Below are 21,319 nucleotides of genomic sequence, written 5' to 3' on the forward strand. Positions count from 1 at the left end.
TAAAAAGATGAGGAACCAATCTGATCCTGAGCCATTAAACAGAGGATCATCAGGAGATCAACTCTAGGATAATCCACAGGTTGGATGACCTGCAAAGATTCACAGGCCTGCTCTACAAGACGGATAACTTGTGGCCATTAAAGTAAAAAGGAATTCGGGGAAAGGATAGATTGCACAATAAGAAGGTTTAGAGGAGAAATGGGAAGAATAGTGAGAGGAAGAGGAAGATGAAAGATGGGGTTGTGAGAACTGTGTGTGTGTGTGTTTGTGGGGGGGGGGGCAGAATGAGAGTGGAGGAGGAAGGGTTAGGGAATTGGTGTGTGACGTCAGCAGCTTGGTGGATTGAAGTGTTGTGTCCTGCTGAGTTTAATCCATGCCGATTAAGGAACAGAAAGCAGGCACCGGTGCAAGTGTTGTGGGGTAGAGAGAGGTAACACAGTTAGAAGTAGGACAAGCTTTTTTTATGCGTCAAAAACAATTTGGACATATAAAAAGAAAAGAGCCAAATCAAACTGGGACCAGAACTGGCGTCGAAACCGGGAGCAGGTGAAACATTCCTGAAGCAGGTACTGAAGAATTCAAAGAAGGGATAATATTTGGTAGAAGTCTTCTCACCTTGGACATTCCGTTCAGTCTTTTCTTACCCCCCTTTTCCCTCCCCTCCATCTAATTTCAACGTTTTTATAGACAACTGGTATTTTGTGCTTGTTCAAAATGCCAACCAACGGGATAAGCAAAGCCCTAAAGCTTCAGTTTGGACTCATCAACCATGAGAATCGTTACCTAACTGCTGAGGCCTTTGGCTTCAAGGTAAATGCATCAGGCTCCAGTATGAAGAAGAAGCAGATTTGGACCTTGGAGCAAGATGACCAGGAAAGTCAGGTAGTTTTCCTGCGGAGTCACCTAGGGCGTTACCTGGCCTCCGATAAGGATGGCAAGGTAGGTTGTGAGGCAGAGGAGCCAGATTCTGATTGCCGTTTCCTAATCGTGGCCCAGTCAGACGGGCGTTGGGCTTTGCAGTCTGAGCCATACCAGCGCTACTTTGGTGGCTCGGCTGATTACCTGTCCTGCTTTGCTCAAACCATTGGAGAGTCAGAGCTCTGGGCTGTCCACCTGGCCCTCCATCCACAAGCCAACCTGCTCAGCGTGGCTCGCAAACGCTATGCTCACTTGTCTGCTCCAGATGGCGAGATCTCTGTGGATAGCAACATCCCCTGGGGAGTGGACTCCCTGGTCACCCTGGTGTACCTAGATGGGAAGTACTGTCTGAAGACATGTGATAGTCGATTTCTCAGTAATGATGGCAAGCTGTTGAAGGGGAACAGTCCCAATACCGGGTTCACTCTGGAACTTAGGTCTGGAAAGCTGGCCTTTAAGGACTCTGAAGGCAAGTACCTCACACCTATGGGTCCCACAGGCACCTTGAAGTCTGGCAGATGTTCCAAGCCTGGCAAAGACGAATTGTTTGAACTGGAAGAGAGCCATCCACAAGCGATCTTCCAGGCAGCCAACAAAAGATTTGTTTCCATTCGTCAAGGTAAGCAACTCACTATTTAGCAAATTGGTGCTGAATAAAAATATGATATGGTGGCCAAACAATTTGGTGGCCAGAAGGTGGCATGGCCTGGACATTCCGCTTCATCATATCTTGCGACTTATAAAAGTAATGTTTTCCTTTCTGTGAAAGAGAAAACGAATGAACTGATGTGTGATAATTGTGTAGTTTTAACTGGGCTAAAAATGCAGCAAGAAAAGAGGACAGAGCAAAAAATATCATGAATAAATGCAAGTCTGATTAGATTACATAGTTTACATTCAAGAGTAAGCCTTTTTTTCACAAGGTACAAGTTTGTGCTAATGCAAATTCCAGGTCGGCTCTACATAGCTCTCGAATTAATGGAATATCAGAGCATAACATAATGCTGCCACTATTCTTTTTGTAATGCTTTAATATTAGGCTGTTGACATGGTGCTTCACAGAATAAGCTTTCAACAGGCCTCAGAAGGTCTCCTTTTGTGAGTGTGAAAAATATTGCAAGAAGCATTCTGTATTCACTCATTTGCAACTCAGTAGCATTGAGTTCATGTGTCTGCACTTGAATGGGTGACACTGCGGTGGTTAGGCTGAGGATTACAGACCACAGAGTGACCGCCTGTGTCTTCACCCATTCACCTTATACCTCCGATTAAGGCTGCTAAGAATATTATCAATGTTAAGTAACAGAAAAGGCCAAATGACTGTACTACCGCTGTGAATTAAAATATATTTGTGAAAAACAGGAAAAAGAAGAGTGCCACACAATGGGGTTAATTAAAGTGAAGAACAAACCCTTCATTTCTATTCATGGTTATCTGGACAAACATTCACAGCTTTTTTTATGAGAAGTAATGAGGTTAATGGGCTTTGTCGTTTTCTTTCTCCCTCAAGATTAAAGGAGTTACAGATGACTTCGGCCAGACGTGTCCCCGTGCCTTAGCTTAATTACTATCAATAAGCCAACAGGATTGTTGCTATTCATAGAACAGGAACCTTGGTTCGGGCGTTACTTTCTGAATGAGAGTGCGGCATCTGATTTTCAGGTGGAGGGGAAAAAAAGGGTTTTGACTATGGAAGGTTGAATTCTGTTTGCTCAGGTTGGTCGAATCTGGATGAACTGAAGTGGAGGCAGTGGCACAGAAAGATCAGTTACTCAATACATCTCAACTTGTCAGACTGTGGCAGACACATGATTGCATATATTGTTCTGATTGCGGGAAATGGGTTTGGGGGCAGGCAGCTGTGCTTTGAAGAAAGGAGAACAAGAGTGTGTGTGTGTGAGTGTGTTTGTGAGTGTGTGTGTTTGTGTGTGTGTGTGTGTGTGTGAGTGTGTGTGTGAGTGTGTGCGTGTGTGTGTGTCTGTGTGTGTGTGTGTCTGTGTGTCTGTGTGTGTGTGTGTGTGTGTGAGTGTGTGTGTGAGTGTGTGCGTGTGTGTGTGTCTGTGTGTGTGTGTGTTTGTGTGTCTGTGTGTGTGTGTGTGTGTGAGTGCGTGTTTGTCAGAGAGAGAGAGTACTTTGTTTTTACTCTTTTCGTAGATTTGTTTCTTAATGGAGCATGTCAGGACAGTGATATAACCAGGACTTTGGCACATTCAAATATGTGCAAATCTTTGCTTGCATCCTGTCATGATAGGTGCAATTTCTTAACACAACAGCATAGTGGTATAGTGCCATGTCTTTGCATGGTACCTTGTTTTGCAACTGATTTCATAACTGTTATGGTAACTGAGAGCTGTTGAGGGGAAGCTGAATTATGTCTTTCAGTTGTTGTATTGTGTTTGACATACTTTGTGTACAACTAAATAATTGGGGGGTTTTTTGGAACAGAACAGTAAAATGTTTGTTGTTGTTTGGGCATGCAGGACTATCAAGTACTGCTGCTGCATTAAACATTACTGGCAAACAGAGACATAACATTTTTCACTTTGAAAGCAGATGCTAAACACAAATATTTATCTCATTTCCTATGTGAAAACTTAAGCAAAGTTTGTGTATGGGGGTGCAGTGAGTTTACTGACTTAATGACATTTTGCTCAGCTTTGTAACTTCAGAGCTCGATTTTTTTTCTTCTTCTAATTTTTTTTTCATGAGACAAGGCATTCAAAGCTGCTTAGTGGGCCCTTCCATGGAGATTTGGATTGCTTCAGCAAGGGAATTACTGCAAGCAAATGAGAAGGATGGTTGAAGGAGTGTGTGTGTGTCTGCGTGTGTGTGTCTGTGTGTGTGTGTGCGCGCGCGTGTGTGTCTGTGTGTGTGTGGGGGGGATTATGCCAGTAAAAGGTTTACGAGAAAGGTTGAGAGATATTTTTGAGTCATCTCATGTGAAGTCTACCATACACAACCACAACCTTGGAAAACAATAATTAAGGACAGTGGCTACAAGATCAACCCTGTTTTAAAGACTGTTGATCAATATACTATGATCTATTAGGTCTAAAGTAGCATTCAGGAGGATAAGAACTAGAACATTCCTGGAATTAGCTCTTAATCTTAAATCAGTGACTGCCTTCAGAGCACTATGGTTTGATGTGAACCTTATTTAGATTTTTTTCTTTCAATTTTGATATCTTTGCCTAAGAAGTTATTGAAAAGAGTAGGTTGAATATTTCTCAGAAGAGACTCTGGCCAGAATATCATTTATATTTATTACTCATATTATTCATGAATAGATGTAAAACTACAACTGGAACATCAGAAAATAATCACTATTTCTAAAGAAACAAACATTATCAAGACCACAAACATCTTCAAAAAAGGCTGTTTGAACTAGATCTCACGAGCAGAGAGAGAATTTCTTCTGCCCTGTGATGTTCAGATTTATTCATTAGGATGAAACATCTGCCCCTAAAGTGCACACTATTTTAGAGGAGTATTTTTAAATTAAAAGCTGCATTCCAAGGTTATTTTTCTTGATATAAGTAATCAGAGCAAAAACGGCCTTGTCTTTTTGATATAAATGTTGAAAAGGCAAATTCAGTATTCGCAAAAATATTCAAATAATCATTTAGCATATGCCTAGTACTGAACAATGGATGAATTAATAAATAATTAATCGATTTTTAATGTGTTGGAGACTGGTCCCTTAAAATCTTTGAAGCAGTAAGTCAGACTCCATAATAGGAACAAAGACAGTATGGAGGAAGGAACAGCTCTTTACAGGTAAAGGCCTTTCCTTTCGTTATGTCTTCTCGGCTCTTCTCTGGTTTCCTAGGACTCTCTGAACAAAGCTATGCGGTTAGGGTTGTAGAAAATGAAGAACTGTTTTTAATATAATGGATTTAATCCATTTACAGCCTTAAAGGTCAGACAAATGTTGCCATAATCTCCCTGCGATTTAATGTACTGCCACTGTAGGGAGAAAACACAGGTGTAATATATTCACTTACTTTTTCTCAAAAGTGATAGTGTATAGTTTTGTTCAGAACTAACTATACTGCCATTGAATATGCCAGAAAGCAAAGTTGCGAAAGTATGTCTTTTAGGTATGACTTTTCAAAAACACAAAAACTATAGGTGTCTGAGATGATAAAAAGTTATACTGGTAATGAGAGAGAATTTTCTAAAGAAGCAATGAAAAAATACAGATGCATTTTGACCCTGTGTTGACAGCAGCTTTCCCCAAGCTCATCCTCACAGTGGGATGTCTCTGGTTCAGGTCAAGGGTAATGCACAGTATTATCAGAACCAACACCTTGCCAAGAACTGCATGGCATAGCACACACAGTGAATCACCTTTATAAGTTACATCAAATTTTCATAAAGTGCATAATTAAGATGAAATGCATAATAAACCAATTATTCAGATGACAATAAATGTCTTGCCATCTTGTTTACTGAACTGTCTGCTGCCAGCAGAACTTGAGTTGTTTTATATTTATGAGTACCTCTATATCTGTAAATATATGACTATGGCTGACAATTGTGGAACCAATGCATGTGTGTCTGATTAGGGCTAATAGTTCCTACTGTGTAATTTGATCACTGCACTAAAATGTCTTGGCTCTCTTTTTGTGCACCGTCTCACATTCAGTTCCCTGTACTTGCAGGTGTGAGTATATCTGCTAATCAGGACATAGAAACAGACATGGAGACTTTTCAAATGGAAATTGACAAGGAGACCAAGAAATGCATGTTCAGGACTAATGCAGGCAATTACTGGACGCTCGTCTCTCATGGAGGGATCCAATCCACGGCCACAGAAGTGTGAGGCGATAGACTCTTCTTTAGTAGTCACTCGGTGCACGTTTTCAGTTTGTGATAACACGTCTGTTGCCTCAGTCACCTTTTATTGCCACTAACTGTACTTCTGTTCCTTATGCCACCAGAGAGCCAAACACAATGTTTGACATTGAATGGCTTGGCCGAAGAGTTGCTTTGAAGGCAAGTAATGGGAAATACGTCTGCACCAAGAAAAATGGCCAATTAGCAGCTGTCAGTGACTCCGTGGGTGAGTGTGCCCGGGTCTTGACTTCCTCACTCCAGCTTCATACATGTGACAGTAATTGAACCATTCAAAAACATGATGATTTTTGTCTGTATTTCTGTCTTTAGGAGATGACGAGCAGTTCTTGCTCAAACTGATCAACCGGCCTATCCTGATTCTACGTGGAGAGAATGGTTTTGTGTGTCATCACAAAAACTCAAACACACTCGATGCCAACCGCTCCATCTACGACATATTCTCACTGCTCTTCAGTGATGGCGCGTACCAGATAAAATGTCAGTACTTGTGAGGCTGGTTTTACCTCTGGCTTTAGGCTGAAACATAAATATTTTCATTTTAAGATTTCAGAGGCAAGATACTGCACTCATATGACATTTAAGGGATCAAAGAAGTGCATGATCATCATCAGCTAAAATAAATGATAAAACATCATTCAGGGAATACTTACTCTTTGTTATGCGGATGCTATGCCGGTCCAGAAGTTACTCAACGTTGAATTTCTCTTTCCAGGTGCAAACGGAAAGTTCTGGTACGTTGCTGGCAGTGGTCTGGTGTGCACAGATGGGGAAAAGCCAGAGGACTTCTTCCTAGAGTTTCTGGAACATGGACGAGTTGCCATCAAGGGTAAAAATGGCAAATACCTCTGTGGGGACAAGGGTGGCACACTGAAGGGTGATGCTGTCAAAGTGGATGTCTCCTCACTCTGGGAGTATTGAGTCCCGTCATCAAGCCTGGATTGGTTATGGTTTATGCAGTGGAAGCTAACTGCATTCCATGGCAGCAGTTACAAGCAGCAGAAGTGCATAAACTGTTTGGGGAGCAAAAAAAAAAGCACACAAATTTGTAGCTGCTCAATTTTGGCTTTTTTAAAGTTGTTTTGTTTTTGCAAAAAGTGAAATAATAGTATTGTTACTGTTTTGTTTCTAATTACCACTCCACTGAGAAAGAACGCAACTTAGCGATTTTGGTTTAGAACTGTGAAACTGAATAACTCTCGTGAGTAGTCACTTAACAGAGAGACTCTGGTCATGAATGCTGAAGCCACAAAGTACAGTCTTCCAATACCAAGATTCTTAGTTCAATTACAGTTACAGCCAGTCAGTGTAAAGAAGGAGAAAATATACTCCCGATAACTTTTTTTTTTAAATCTCAAGTTTCATAAACGTGTTGTTAAATTGTTCCGTTCACATATGTACAAAATCTTTGCATGCTTGCAGTTGTTTTATCATGAGGGAAACATAACACACCAAAAAACACTGGAGAAGTAGGCAGCCAACAATGTTTGTGATGCATTTGATAATATTTCAGCTACCCATAATTTGTTTAAAATCAAATCTTAATGGCCAAAAATAATATATTGAAAGCAACTCCCTAAAGGGATGACCACAACAGTAACAGAGTTTTGAACTGTTTCCTTTCAGGGAGATCTAGTGTTCTTGTGGTGTCCTGTCAAGGAGCCTTAAAAATCTCATAAAATGTCTTCAAAAATTGGAAGTTGTCCGCACTGCTGTTCGACCACTTCTGTTTATTTTGATGAAAAGCCAATGAATATGTTTAATGATGACACAAGGTTACACAAAGGCCTGTATTGTTGAGTGTGAGTGTGTGTTTCTCTTTTTGTTAATTCTCTTTATTTGATTAAAGTTCTGGTAACCTTGGACACATAATGCCTGCATGTCTTTACTCAAACTCTTGCAAAGTGAGCAAAACATTATAATGTGCTTCTCATGACAATGCCAGTGCATTGTGCTGATTGTGCTAACATGAAGATTAGATCAAACACTATACATTACTAGACATTTAGAAAGTTCATCACAAGCATAAACGAAAATAACCACATTTACCATCAGCCTACTTGGCATCTGCCTCCAGTAGCCTATGTGAGAGGAGTTGTAACAGACAGTGGACCTTGATCTACACTTTAAACATATCGGTCTGTCCATATATGAAAGCAAGCAAACATCATCACGGTTTTATTTCATTAAATGTATCAAACTGTGACGCCAGTAATAGAAAGTTGTGTTTGTGTCTCTCAAAAAAGTAATTTATGTGCTTTATTCCAAGGCGATATCGGTTCAGCTTGCAAACGAGAACATAAAACTACATTTTCCATGATGCAACAGAAAGCAACGCGCACAATGGCGTAAAACACTTAACCAATGAAAATGCGGCGCTCACTCAGGTGCAGATTTAAACAAGACGTTGACGGTTCGTTGTCAGTGCTAGTTGGGTTATCGAATAACATTTTCGTACTGCCGATCTGGAACATTTGGCAAACTGTATTTTTATTTCTAAACATGGATCCGCTAAACGAAGAGCACACAAAAATGTACTTTTATCACAACAGATTAGCAACATTTTCGGGTTGGCCATTTGATGAGGACTGCGCCTGCACTTCTGAAAATGTGAGTGAAACTAGCACGATTCTATTGTCGTTAACTTCGCTAGGTGTGCTAATATCACTTTTAGTTCACAAACACAGTTATTTCTCACGTAAACAAATTTTTGTTTGGATCTTAAGTTTAAAGTTGGCAAACTTTAAAATTCTGGTTGTCGTTTAACTAACCAGCGGGCATGGTGCGTTTATCCGAGTTAGCTAGATTCAGGGGTGTACAAATGAAGGCTATTTGTTATGACTATTAAACCGAACGAAGGGTAGTTAACCTAATTAGTTGTGGGCTAAGTTAGGTGTTTTATTTTTTGTTAGCTGGACTAGCGTATCTCTGAAGCTTTAGCTTTACCAGCTAATTCATTCAGAAATAAACAAAACCTCAAAATGAATTTCCTTTTGATTGCTACGGTACTTCCAGATGGCCAGAGCTGGTTTTATTCACACCCCCTCCGACAACAGCCCCGATGTGGCCCAGTGTTTTTTCTGCTATAAGGAGTTGGAGGGCTGGGAGCCTGAAGACGATCCTATGTGAGTTAACCAAGTTTCATCCTGATTGTTTTGCAGGCCCTACAAAAACGTTTCGGACGAGCATTATCTAGACAGTTGACACTATAACTCATGCTGACGAGAACAAGAACACAGTGAGCTAACTTTCCCATTGCTATATTGCTGAGAGCTAAAGACCATCTCGACCATCTGTTTAGATGTGGCACTTGAACATAGTCTGAAATTGTGGCGTTAGTATTGAAGGATGAAGACATGAATTGATCTATACTTGATCTGATGTTTTTCCTTTCTTTCCTTTCAGGAAAGAACACAAGGCTCACTCTCCAGCTTGTAATTTTGTGTTGCTTCAGAAGTCTGTGGAGGATCTTACAGTGGAAGAGATTCTCAAGTTACAGAAAGACAGACAAAAGTTTCTCATTGTGAGTAAAAATGTCAAAGGCATTACAGAATTTATATCGTTGAGACAGCAGACACACTTAGAAAAGTGACATTGAGAATGAAATGCAAATTTGAATGGCAATAAATTCAGAAATATGTTTTACCAGTTTGCAGGTGATTTGATGTCAAAGAAAAGTTTATGTGCTTTATCCTGTTTCTTACATTTTGATGGTCGTGTATTCGCTGTTTGGTATTATAACACTTCAGTGTGTGTTTTTTTAATAGACTTTTACATAATGGCAGTCTTCTCTGTTCTCTATATCACTTCTCCCATTTATGTGCCCAAATGGATGTTCCGTGTTGGGCACAAGGGGCAGTCTGGAGTCAGATTCTGAGTTGATGTCTTTGAAATGTAATACTGGAGTTGTGTGAATTAGGCTAATTCTGCTCCTAGGGCAACGTGTTTAAACCAAGACTGAATATAACAGACTTCAGTTTCTCTGCCCTTTCATATGGAATCACAGGGCCTTAACCTCCAGACACCACTTCTGAATAACGGAATCCTTCTTCAGTAGAAATAGAGTAGAAAATTTTAAAACTAAAACTTGGTTAAAAATTAATTTTATATGGAGATTTACCCCCCCCCCCCCCCCCCCCCAAGGCTTATCTATCTGCCATAGTGTGACCCACAGGTTTGGTAGGACTATGCACGATGGAATATGGGACCGTGTTACTTCCTGCTGTTTTGCTTTACAGTAAGATCAGTTGCCGTGTTTGTCTGTTGTGGAGTTGTGTGGATTTGTCAAAAAGTACAGGAGGAAGAAAGAACAGTCATCTAACAGTCAGAACTTCATTAATTTACAGCCGGCCTTTTTTTTTTTAGCCTTGATGTAAAGCCAGAGTGGTAATTAGACTTTTTATATTCTGGAACACTTTTAAAACCTTCTGGGACATCAATCTGGAGCATAGAACATTCACATTGTGCAGTTTAATTTCAGCCAGTATGTCTTGCCACCACTTTCAAGGTGATAAAAGACCCCCCCACCCAATTCTCCTCTGATTCAGGCCCACTGGCCCTGCCTCATACATGCCATCAAAGACAGGCATAAAAAGTGGTCCGCTCAGAGGGGAGACATTGTTCATCTATATCCGAGGAGCTTGGCTTTCAGTTCAAAAAAGGGCTTTTCAAGTAAATTAATACTTAATGATTTAAAGGTTCTTTCAAATTTTCTCTAATTTTGACCATTTGTTGCTTTCCTGCTGATGTTAAGACACTTAGTTTGAGTTTTTACTCAATTAGAGCTGAGAGAAAAAAGAGCTGACTCGGTCTTATTACGGATGTGTGTATCCCTTGTCATTTCTGATACACGTAGTGCCTTATCTTAGCAGTTTTCTCGCAGCCATACTGCAGGGTTTGGACAAACAACATCACCTCAGTGGTGCCATACACTTACATTTTTGGAGTGACGGACCATGGCGTCCAGATGGAAAATCATTGCCTTTTCTTTTTTATAATTAGAGACATTGCAGGCTCTGTATGTCCATGTAAAAAATGAGAACCCTTTCCCCCCCCCCCACATTTCCTGAGTGAAAGAACTGAAAATGAGAACAAGGGAAAGAAAGTGTGTGAGAATTTCCCTGAGACATCACGAGTATGGTGCTCTCAAGGATAGACCACATATTTGAATCTCTTCCTCTGGAATGGGGCTTTTCATGGAAACTTTTGCGGTATAAGAACAGGATTTATCCAATAACATTTGCTCTCCCCCCTCTCTATAAGACTACGTGATGTGAAATTGGCTCTCACAGCGTGGTCTAATAAAATGTTTCCATGTTTTAAATGCTTTTTCTGGAGGGCAAAAAATGATGACTGTCTTTAAACTTAGGTCCATAATGAGCTGTGTAATGATGCTCTCTATATCTAAGCTGTATGCACAGATTTATGACGTTATTTTATGTGCAACTCCTTTTCCTCCATTTAGAAAAAAACCTGCAATCAAGTAATTGAGAAGTTCGAGGAAGCTGCCAAGTCAAGAAGAGGCGATATCATCAAAATTGCTATGGAGGGATAAGTGTTTATATGTATTAAAATGTACTCTGTCGGGGTGTTTAGCCATACGTTGTATCTTCTCTCCTGTCCTTTGTGGCGCCAACAGTAAACTGTCATGCTTCCTCTTCAGTTATGAATGTTGCTTTGTGCTTTGTTGTCATGGCAACTATACGTTCTTTTTGTGAGTTGTCATGTCATTTACTTTCATGCTGACCCTTCATAATGAATGCAAATGAATATTTCTGTCTGATTCAGAGGGCTAATTCTATTCTGCGTATTATGTACCATTCTCTGCCTTGTAATGTGTTTATAAGATCCTTTGTGATGCGGCATTCTTAGGCTCCCCCCCTGAGTGAGGTGGTATATACATGTGTTACTTGCCAAAATAGGACTTTTCTTTTCACTGTGGTTGTTAAATCTAACAGTAGATCCACTCTGTTTCTTCATAGGTGGTTCTTTTTTTAATTAGCACAATAACTCAGTTCTGTGTGTTCTTGGGTTGCGCTGTGTCCACCAGTCTAACTGTCCTTTGAACATTTATTTAAAGGTTAAGCCAGCATTTAGCGTTTTTTTTTTTGTTTGTTTGTATTTTCTAATTCTGTGGTGAAAAACTTAGGTCCATTCAGATACTCTTACCAATTTGGGAATACCTGTTATGTCATCTCATGTCTGTGAACAGAACTTGAAATCTGGGATTCATGTTCTTCAAATGGGCTGAAGCACAATGTTTTACTAATCAGTTTGTTTGATCTCTGACTTTGTTTCAATAAATGTATATAATTTCTGCTCTTAAATGTAGTCTTTGTCTCACTTAGGTTTTTTTCTCCCCACCTTCACCCTTAAAATCTGTCGGATCGTGTGTAGAACTGCTGCAGTAGAAAGTATATATTACGTAATAAATATTTAAACGCTTAAATCATTATTTTGTTTAACCCAGATACTATATACTTGTAAGTGTTAGAGTTCCAACTGCGCAAATGAATAGGTGTTTTGGTTGATGTTAAACAGTTGAAGTCCCCATCAATTTTTATCAACAAGACTGTGCATGACAGTCCTTTTTGTTTTCTTCTTCTTCCTAACGTTGGAATAAAATTATTGAAGGTCACGTTAATTTAGCACATAATTTGTGTTCGTGTGTGATTTAGTTACCTGGGCTGGTCAGTGAAGAGGTGGGCATTTGCGCCTTTTGCTCAGCTGGGGGACGGGTAAAGGAAACAACTGGTTTGAAATGTCCTCACGTTTGGACAAGACCTGATGAAAAACTTGAAAATGATGCTTGTACATCTCGTGGTGAGGCAGAATTTCTTACAGCACAAGCGCGCGGTTGCTGCGGTCCATAGCGAACAGAACTGAGCCCACTCCAACGCTCGGACAGAATTGAGGCACTATTAAACAACGCTGGGGAAATGTGCATACCGATCAATAAAATGAGCTTCGGAACAATAGTGATTGCCGCGGGCTTATGTGGATTACTAAGTTTTACTTTACTTGCCGTTGCAATCGGAAGCGACTACTGGTACATAATTGAGGTAGATCCCGCAAACCACACGACTTCGGAGGACAGGAATTCCCACTCTGGATTGTGGAGAATATACGAAGGTATTGAACCGTCTTGGCCGCAACGGTCAGGCACTTTTTGATTGGGAAATGGGTTCTGTCTATTAGGAGATATTGGTAAAACTCTTAAACTATTATATATGTTGAATATTTTCGACATTGTGTTGTATATTTTATAGGCTACCACATGCTGAACGGTGATTAGACTATTTCAGAGAATGGCATGCACGAACAGTGTTGAATTTTGGAATTAGTCTACATAGGAACAAAGGATTTATGTTTCCATATTCCAGTTCTGATGACTCTTGAATCTGCTTCATGGTACTAATTATATTTGGTGAACCTGGAAAAAAACCCCACCTGCATCATATGTTCAGGCTTAGTATTAAGATGCCTTCTCTATCATTCCTAACAGAGTCGTAACCACTACACGTAGGCTAATGGACCCCTGCTGCGTTCATGCTCCCAGGGAACATTAAAAGCTTACTCATGATGAATTACTAAGGGTGCAACTAAACAGAGCCATAAAATCCCTCTGTTTCACCAAGGTGCCAGAAGTAGCCTAAAAACTGCGAACATAGATCTACTATGTTTCTATAATTTGAAGGGGAGGGGGGGGGGGGGGGGGGGTTAAGTTTGTAAGTGCTTCTCAGACCTCAGTTTAACGTTGTACCCGCTGCCTCACTCCCTGGCTCTTTTAAGTTTCCCCCTAGGGAGGTGAATGGAACTAAATATTCTCACATGACCGCACACACACACGTACAGATCACTATGTCAAGTATCGGCTCCTCAGTGCCGTTAACGAACAATTGTTGAATATTTTATTCCAAGTATATTTTCAAGCAACTACTGACACATTGGTAAATATCCATCCTATGTCATTAATAGCAAATAGGGCGAGGGTAACAGGGGTGGAAGTAACAAAAACTAATTGATGAAAATCAAGCTGAAAGCGAAAATACACACGAATTAAAAATGGAGTCGGAAAAAAATCCATGTGAAATGAGAATTTGTGTGATGGATCGTCATTCCATTTGATAAATTCAAAGATTATTTGATTAAAAACGACAAGATTTCAAAGAACACGAGTCACAGTTTATAATTCATCACCATATTTTTTGTATCCATCATTTATCATTTGCACCACAAAACTACGATGTCATTAAAAGTGGTCTCGCACAGGGCTAGAGGTAACAATATTCTTTGAAAAACAGCTGACGTAAACACACATGAATTCAGAACTAAAGTGGAATATTGTGAAGTGATTTGATAAAAATAATTTATCTTGTAATGTTGTAACTTTTGTTACCTATGCCCCATTTATTGTTTAACTTAATGTTTATTATTTGTGGGGAAAAAAGCACAATTAATAGTATTGTAACGATGGGTGGGCAGAGGGGTGAGTAACCAGACTTGATGGTAGTCTTCACATGGAAATAGCTCTTTATTGGTAGCGTTATAGATACTAACAAGGAGATGGTACACAGTGCTGTAAAGATAATGGTTAGACATGCACACAATGGGGAAACACATGAGGCATAACTATTCTGACAATGAAACATGATGACGTTAAAATGCATTCACGTCACACCACCCAAACGGGGAGTCTACACATTACAGTTTACTAAATGAGACACTTGTAACAAAAAGGCTTTAAGAAGAGTCCTCTGTGGACTCTGCTGTCCTTTCGGGTTGCTGTTACCACAGCACGTCTCCCCCCCCCCCCGTCCACCTGACATGCTTCCAGCTGCCAACAACAATTGCCTCGCAGGGCTGCCACCTGGCCTTTGCAATCCTTGAAGTTCAGGTGCATGAGGCAGGTCGGTCTGGAGGGTGAAACTGGTTATGTACAACAGTAGGTAGGGTCGGATGTGGTGTAACTCGTCCACCAGTGCCAACAGGTCTCAGCAGGTGATGTAGCGTTTGCTTTCTGCTTTGCTGAAGTGGTGGTTCTAGTTTGGCCCCACTCTCTCCTGCTCCCCCTTGACCTGGGAGAGGACCACTCCAAAACCCACACTGCTGGCATCACTGGCCACGATGAACAGGGTAACTGGAACAAGGAAGGCAAGGACTGGCGCTGTGGTGAGAACCTCCTTCAGCCTCTGAAATCAGCTTCACACTCTGCTAGTCACCAAAACTCTGCTCCTCTGGCAGTCAAGCGATGAAGGGGTGTGGTGATGTTGGCAAAACCGCAGACAAAGCAAAGAAGTAATACCCCAGGCCCAGGAAGCTGGAAAGTTCAGCCTGGGTCTGTGGTTGGACCCAGTCAGAGTCTGTGGCAATGCTGCTGACGTCTGCCACAGGCCCCAGGAACTTCGCTTGATGCTAGAGGCTGGTTGGGTTAGGCTTCAGCCTGGCATCCCTAATGGCAGCAAAGACCTCCCTCAGATTAGAGAATATGCCGTCGGTGGAGGGGAGGTGCATCACAGTGTTATCCTGGGAGATGACACCGTGGCTACAGGGCACACCTTTCAGTACCGTCACCATCAGTCTCTTGACGGTGGTTGGGGCAATGCAGAGACCGAAGGGTATCACCCTGAACTGCCACAACCCCTGGCCTCTCTCATGGAAATTGTCTTTTATGGGTAACATGGTACATCCTTACAAGGGCTTGTGCAGAACCATAAAGACAGTGATGAGACATTCACACAAAAGGGGAAACACATGAGGCGTAATCACTCTTACGATGAAACACAATGATGGTAAAACTCATTCCCATCTAATTACAGTTCATTATATGAAACACTAAATAAAAAGAAAGGAGACACAGCTTTCACAGAGAAAAACTGCGATTTGCACAAGTTTCCAACCCAGCATGTGCTTCTTGGATGGTTAATGCACCAATTCATTTTCAACACCACTGCATTTTCAACACTTCTTTTTTTTTTTTTTATCAAAGAATATTTGCTCTCTCCTCCCTTATGTGACCAACTTAAATGACAATGGTAGTTTGGTAGTATGAATGATAAATGATAAATGGCAGAATATGGTGATGAATTATAAACTGCGGCTCATATTTTCTCAAATCAACACCTTTTTTTTTTTTTTTTTAAATCAAATACCTTTTATTTCAAATTCACCAATTTAGTGGCTATTTACCATTTAATATGCATTTTATTATCTCCATTTTTAATTCACATGTATTTTCACCAGCTTCATATTCTGCAATAATTTTTTGTTTAATACCTCATAGAGGGTGACCATGACAGAATATTATGGTTTTTCTCCATCTTCTTCATCAAAGCAAAAAAAAGAGAAGATGGAGAGTAGAGTCACTATTGGCTATTGTTGCCACATTAAAAGCTGTTTATTCTCCCTAGCATATATTAAATCATTTAATGGGGAAATATTCTATGGTGTATGTGTGTTTATAATGAAAAACATGTTCATATGAGCAAAAAATGATCACTATTGCTATGTGTGCTGTTATCTTATGCATCAAATTGTACCATCTTTAGGAAAAAATGGCAGCTTTCATGATATCTACTCCTTCAACGTCGATACCTCCAATCATACCGAGCGAGAGAAACACCTGTTAAGTGAGTATTCACTAGACAATGTGAGTAAACTTTGCTCAGAGTGATACTCTGTCTATATCCTGTGATTTTAACGCAAGCAATTTAAAGAAAGTCAAGTAAAAAAAATGGGGGCTTACACTAAATTCTCCTGGAGTTAATTAGCTGCTCAGAGTGAACATTCTCATTCACCCTCACTGCAGGGCCACTTGACATTCACCTTTCATAGTTTGATGTGAGAGACAGACATGAGAGCAAGCTTTGTTTTGAATTTGCACTTTTGTTTTATGCACGGACCTTAATCTTTCCTGCAGTTTCATGAATAACTGATTTTTTTTTCTCCATCAATATTGTTAAAGCTCTGCTGTTCTGTCTGTAGACCTACACAGGGTCACAGTCATTCTCCTTCCCCTCAGCCTGGTTCTGCTTGTGTTTGGTGGGATCTGTGGGCTCGCTGGCTCCTTAGCTCGAAGCAAATTTCTTCTGACTGGAACTGCCTCGTACCTACTCATCTGTAGTAAGTAGGCAAAGAGGATATGAGAAGGAATTTGTGTTTTGTGTGGGTTTATGGCACAAAATGTTCTGATTCAGTTATTGAGATGAATTTACAGATGTGTTCATGTTACATTCCACTTTTTTTGGTTCACTCTGTGTTCAACTTTACTCCTGAGGATGGAAGGATTACAGTGATTATACGCAATTACATTTAAGCCTCGCTCAGTCAAATACCAGTCAGTGTCGATATATTTTTAATAAGACATTCAAACTGAATAACTGTATAGACTCTACCAGAGCTGAATCCACCTTCATCTGTTCAGACCTCTGATGTATCATTGGAAAATCTTTAAAAGTCTGGTGATATGATTACTTTTTTGTTTTGGTAGCTAAAAGAACAGATTAGAGCATGTGCGTGTGTTTGTGTGTGTACTCTAGCCTTGTAAACAGTAGAACCAATCAGAAGCAAGCAGCTGGAAGAGACTGTTGCAGGGCTCATGGATTGTTGGTTATTACCAAACAGCCTGTCTGTAAGGAAGCAGATATGTCAGTGGGGATGAGAGTTAACACTCCACCCTCTCCTTTACTGTCTTTGTTGTGATTTTAGCCTGTGGGTTGTATTTAAATGAATGAAATATCTTTTTTCTCTTTTACCACATGGGTTGGTTTTGATGGAGATTTGTGTTTGTTTTGGGTCCTTGTTACTATAACCTAGTCAGATAGGTAACGTGGGACTTGGATACGGATATTCTGTGCCGTGTCATTTTGTCCTGTTCAACAGTATGAATAAGATATGGCAAGACATTAATTGGACAAATTGTTCCTCTATTTAGAACGTTTTGCCCCATTCAAATTTGAATATTTCAGGTGGTAATTGAACTGTGCTGAATCCGTACAATTAGACTGTAAACTCCATTAAACTACACAATAAACAGGTTTAACATGAAATACTTGGACAGGCAGAGCTGTATCAAACCTTAAATAATGAAGAAGCATGTTTACAATCTTTAGACGCCTACATAAATCTGAAATGATGTCGCGTGATGTGAATGCCGTTATATTGTGGGTGTTGGGAGCAGTTTAGCTTGTGGTCAGTATTAGTAAACATAGTCGTGTGAATGAATGCATTACAATTGTTGTAGTGCAATTAAGACTCTGAGGAAAAGTAATGGTTTTGTAGGACGTTCCTCTGTTCTGTAAGGAAAGATCTTCAATACGTGAATAAATACATGCTTTATTTTAGGATTACACTGATGACCAACCAATAGAACAATAATTTCACATTTTCATATGTGGTATAATGACAAATAGTTTTCAACAGCCATTTCTAAGATAATAAACTGTTTCTCACTCTCTCCTCTTCAGTGTGTGGCTCTTTCACTCTCTTTCTCTCTCTCTCTCTCCCTCTCCCTCTCTGTCTCTCTCTCTCTCTCCCTCTCTGTCTCTCTCTCTCTCTCTCTCTCTCTCTCTTCTTTCCTCTCTTGTGAATTGAGATATTATGCAGCTAATATGCTGTAAATTGATTGCAAAATGAGACATGTTTTGCAGACTGAACATTCATAAACATCTGTTTTCCAATTTGGCTCTCTCTGTAAGATTCATTTGGAGAAAATATCTTCTTCTTCCTCCTCTTCTTCGTCTCCTTCTGCAGTATAAGTGAACGCAGACATATTTTTATTGAAATAGTGACCTCACATCTCTTAAGGACATGTGTTAATCCTCCTGTTCTTCAGTGAGTGAGAGAGGCAGAAGATATAGCCAAGACTGCAATTCCGACAAGATCAAACGACTCTTTTCTTGTATTTATTTTCTCCATGTTTTATCAAGCTTTATTGCTACCAGGTGGCCTAGAGCTGCTTCTCTCTTGTTACTGCCTCACTAAATGAAATGTTTTCTGTAACTAGACAGCAGAGCAAAACCTGTTCCAGTGGAGGGGTGTTGCTCTTCTTGGTTCATGAATGGACGACTGTGAAATTGATATATTGATTGAAGGAAAGAGTGATTAATGGTGATTGCACATAAACTATTCCTTGTAATTATTGATCGGGTTGGGTCATTTGATGAATTAGAAGATGACAAGCAGATGACTGACAGTTTTATGATTGGCTGTTATGTGCAGTGCATCTCTTTTCCTTTTGGTCATAATGAGATTTAATAGCGTGTTTGTTATTATAGTGCACAAGTGAGGCTGAAGAACTGGGGGTAGTCTGAATATTTGTGGAGAACAGTGCTGGTTATTAGCTGTGTTTCATCTCCATAATAGGTAACAAGATGAGAAGAAGATTTAAACTCCTGCTCATTCGTCTTTGCCAATCCACTGAGTGTGACACTTAAAGGTCAAACCACTGCAAGTGTTCATGTTGCTAGACTAATTAATGCTAATGATGGCTGTAAATCTGCTACCTCTCTATTACCTCCTCTTTGAATTTCATTCAGTCACACAGTTTTCTTTTAATGCAAGCCTGCTGTAACCACGCTATCATATTAATGGCGTCCTCCTTGGTGTTATCTGTAATACCAAGAAGAGCGTCTCTTGGTATTGCACTAATATATGAGAAGAAAAAGCTAATTCAATCCAAATTCACATGTCTCCCCAGGTCTCCTTACCATCTCAGCGGTGAGTGTCTATATCAGCCTTTCCCAGCAGGCCTTGGAGGACCTCCAGCACATGGCTGACATGGAGTCCTTGTCTCACATGCATGTGTCCTTTGGTTGGTCACTAGCTGTTGCATGTTTGTCTTTCTGCCTGGAGCTGACCACAGGTGCTCTGCTCATACTGGCCGCCAAAATAGCCTACACTCAATATCACAACGAGTCCACTGTGGCTATCTCTATGGCTTAGAGCCGCTGCTCTCTTTATAGTCTGGAGCTGTACCAAACTCCATACAGAGCTAAGGATTCCGGTCACACCTGAGATTCTCTCCATATCCAAACTACACCACGCTAACAAACGCAAGGCTCTGTTCTTCCAAACCACCATAAACAAACAAAGGGAATTAAAGAGATGGATCGATCTCATTATCGAAGAAGAGTGCTAGAGGCTGAAAGATTGGTGGACATATGTCTTAAGGTCTCAGCTCATAAATAACTCCCTGGCTTTTTTGTCCCCAGGACATCCAGCAAGTCTTCTCTGCTCCCCCCCCCCCCCCCCACCTCCGCACTGGGAATGAGAAGAGAGCAGTGTTCACCTCATATTAAAAAAAAAAATGTGATACAGTATTAGAAAAACACTGTACAAATTAATAACATACTGTAACTAACAGCTGACAGTAAGTCAACACTGGGAAGTCATATTGATCTAAGAATTCTTAATGTGAACGTTGAATGTGAACAATACCTTGAATGTGAACAATACCTTTGTAACAACAGCTTTGTATGTGTGAAGTCTGTGTTAATGAAACATGATATTTTAAGCATGTTTTTGTCTTTTTCCTCGCGGACCTTTATTTTTACAACTGGTCTTTTTTGACTTACTAGCGTCCAGAGTTTTAATTTCTGTTAACTGAACATCATCCTCGTTTTTTTCCTGTTTTCACTGTGTTAGCTAACCAATTTTCTAATTATTCCCCCTTGTAAGCTGAGAACCACTCAAGACATTGTGTGTTTTGTGTGCCCAGTAGGCATTATCATGTATATTAATCAAGGATTTGTTTCACTGTTTAGTATTCATTCTAAACTCCACCACCTCGTATGTTCTTGTCTTTTAAATCTACGGACTCTCATTATTTCTTTGCTTGTGTTGTTACCAAAAGCAGAGGCATATTGTATACTAATATACACCAGCGCAGCTGTGATAATTGACCTGTAATTAACCATGCAGTATGTTAGTGAACGTTTCTCACATTTTCAGTTCGCTATTTCAGTATTTAATCATCATTTGAATAACCTTTTCTGTTCACTGTCACTTTACTCAAATTGTTTTTACACCATCCAGGGGAGAGTGTAAGAAAAATTTTACTTTAGTTTAGAATTTTAGACTGAAAGAAAAATGTTAGCTTTGTTTGTAAATACTGTAAAGGTCGCTGTCTCTTGAGATTTTTTTTTTATAGTTTTTTATCATTTTTGGGCTTTTTGAGGCACGTTTTAAGTTATCTTGAGCAGTGTTAATTGTTTTTTCTGGTTTGTTTAAGTCATGTGGCTTATTGTGTCATTGAATTACGGTAAATGAGTTCAGACAACAGCAGTAATTTACATTAAAAACATACTGGAATGTGCCCACATGTTTGCCCACATAATTTCCATATTCTAAGAAAAATCTGCTGAGATTCTTCATAACATCTTGGAAGTACATTGGCAGTGAGATGTTCTGAGAGAAGACAAGTGATGTAGTGTTTTTTGCCACAGGAACCTCTTCACATTAATGCAGTGTATGTGTCATGAAGACTGAAATTACCCCATACAGTGTTCCTTCCACAGCTGATTTATATAGAACAGAGTCAAGTCTA

The 21,319-nt window shown here is 40.0% G+C and overlaps 3 protein-coding genes across 3 annotated transcripts; all 3 read left to right on the top strand.

Annotated features, from left to right (window-relative positions):
• Positions 1-714: 714 nt before the first annotated feature.
• Positions 715-6,696, top strand: fscn2a (fascin actin-bundling protein 2a, retinal). Its single transcript, XM_030790787.1, has 5 exons — positions 715-1,537; positions 5,583-5,739; positions 5,862-5,983; positions 6,088-6,255; positions 6,491-6,696. The coding sequence occupies exons 1-5, from the start codon at positions 715-717 to the stop codon at positions 6,694-6,696; spliced, it is 1,476 nt and encodes a 491-aa protein (XP_030646647.1).
• A 1,581-nt stretch (positions 6,697-8,277) lies between these two features.
• birc5a (baculoviral IAP repeat containing 5a) lies at positions 8,278-11,329 on the top strand. Its single transcript, XM_030790957.1, has 4 exons — positions 8,278-8,385; positions 8,791-8,900; positions 9,181-9,298; positions 11,240-11,329. The coding sequence occupies exons 1-4, from the start codon at positions 8,278-8,280 to the stop codon at positions 11,327-11,329; spliced, it is 426 nt and encodes a 141-aa protein (XP_030646817.1).
• Positions 11,330-12,734: 1,405 nt separating this feature from the next.
• On the top strand, positions 12,735-19,716 carry LOC115827010 (transmembrane protein 235). The gene is made up of 4 exons (XM_030790964.1): positions 12,735-12,906; positions 16,323-16,403; positions 16,759-16,896; positions 19,472-19,716. The coding sequence occupies exons 1-4, from the start codon at positions 12,735-12,737 to the stop codon at positions 19,714-19,716; spliced, it is 636 nt and encodes a 211-aa protein (XP_030646824.1).
• The last annotated feature ends 1,603 nt before the right edge of the window (positions 19,717-21,319 follow it).

Source organism: Chanos chanos, chromosome 13 (assembly GCF_902362185.1).
Source record: "Chanos chanos chromosome 13, fChaCha1.1, whole genome shotgun sequence".
NCBI classification, from domain to species: domain Eukaryota; kingdom Metazoa; phylum Chordata; class Actinopteri; order Gonorynchiformes; family Chanidae; genus Chanos; species Chanos chanos.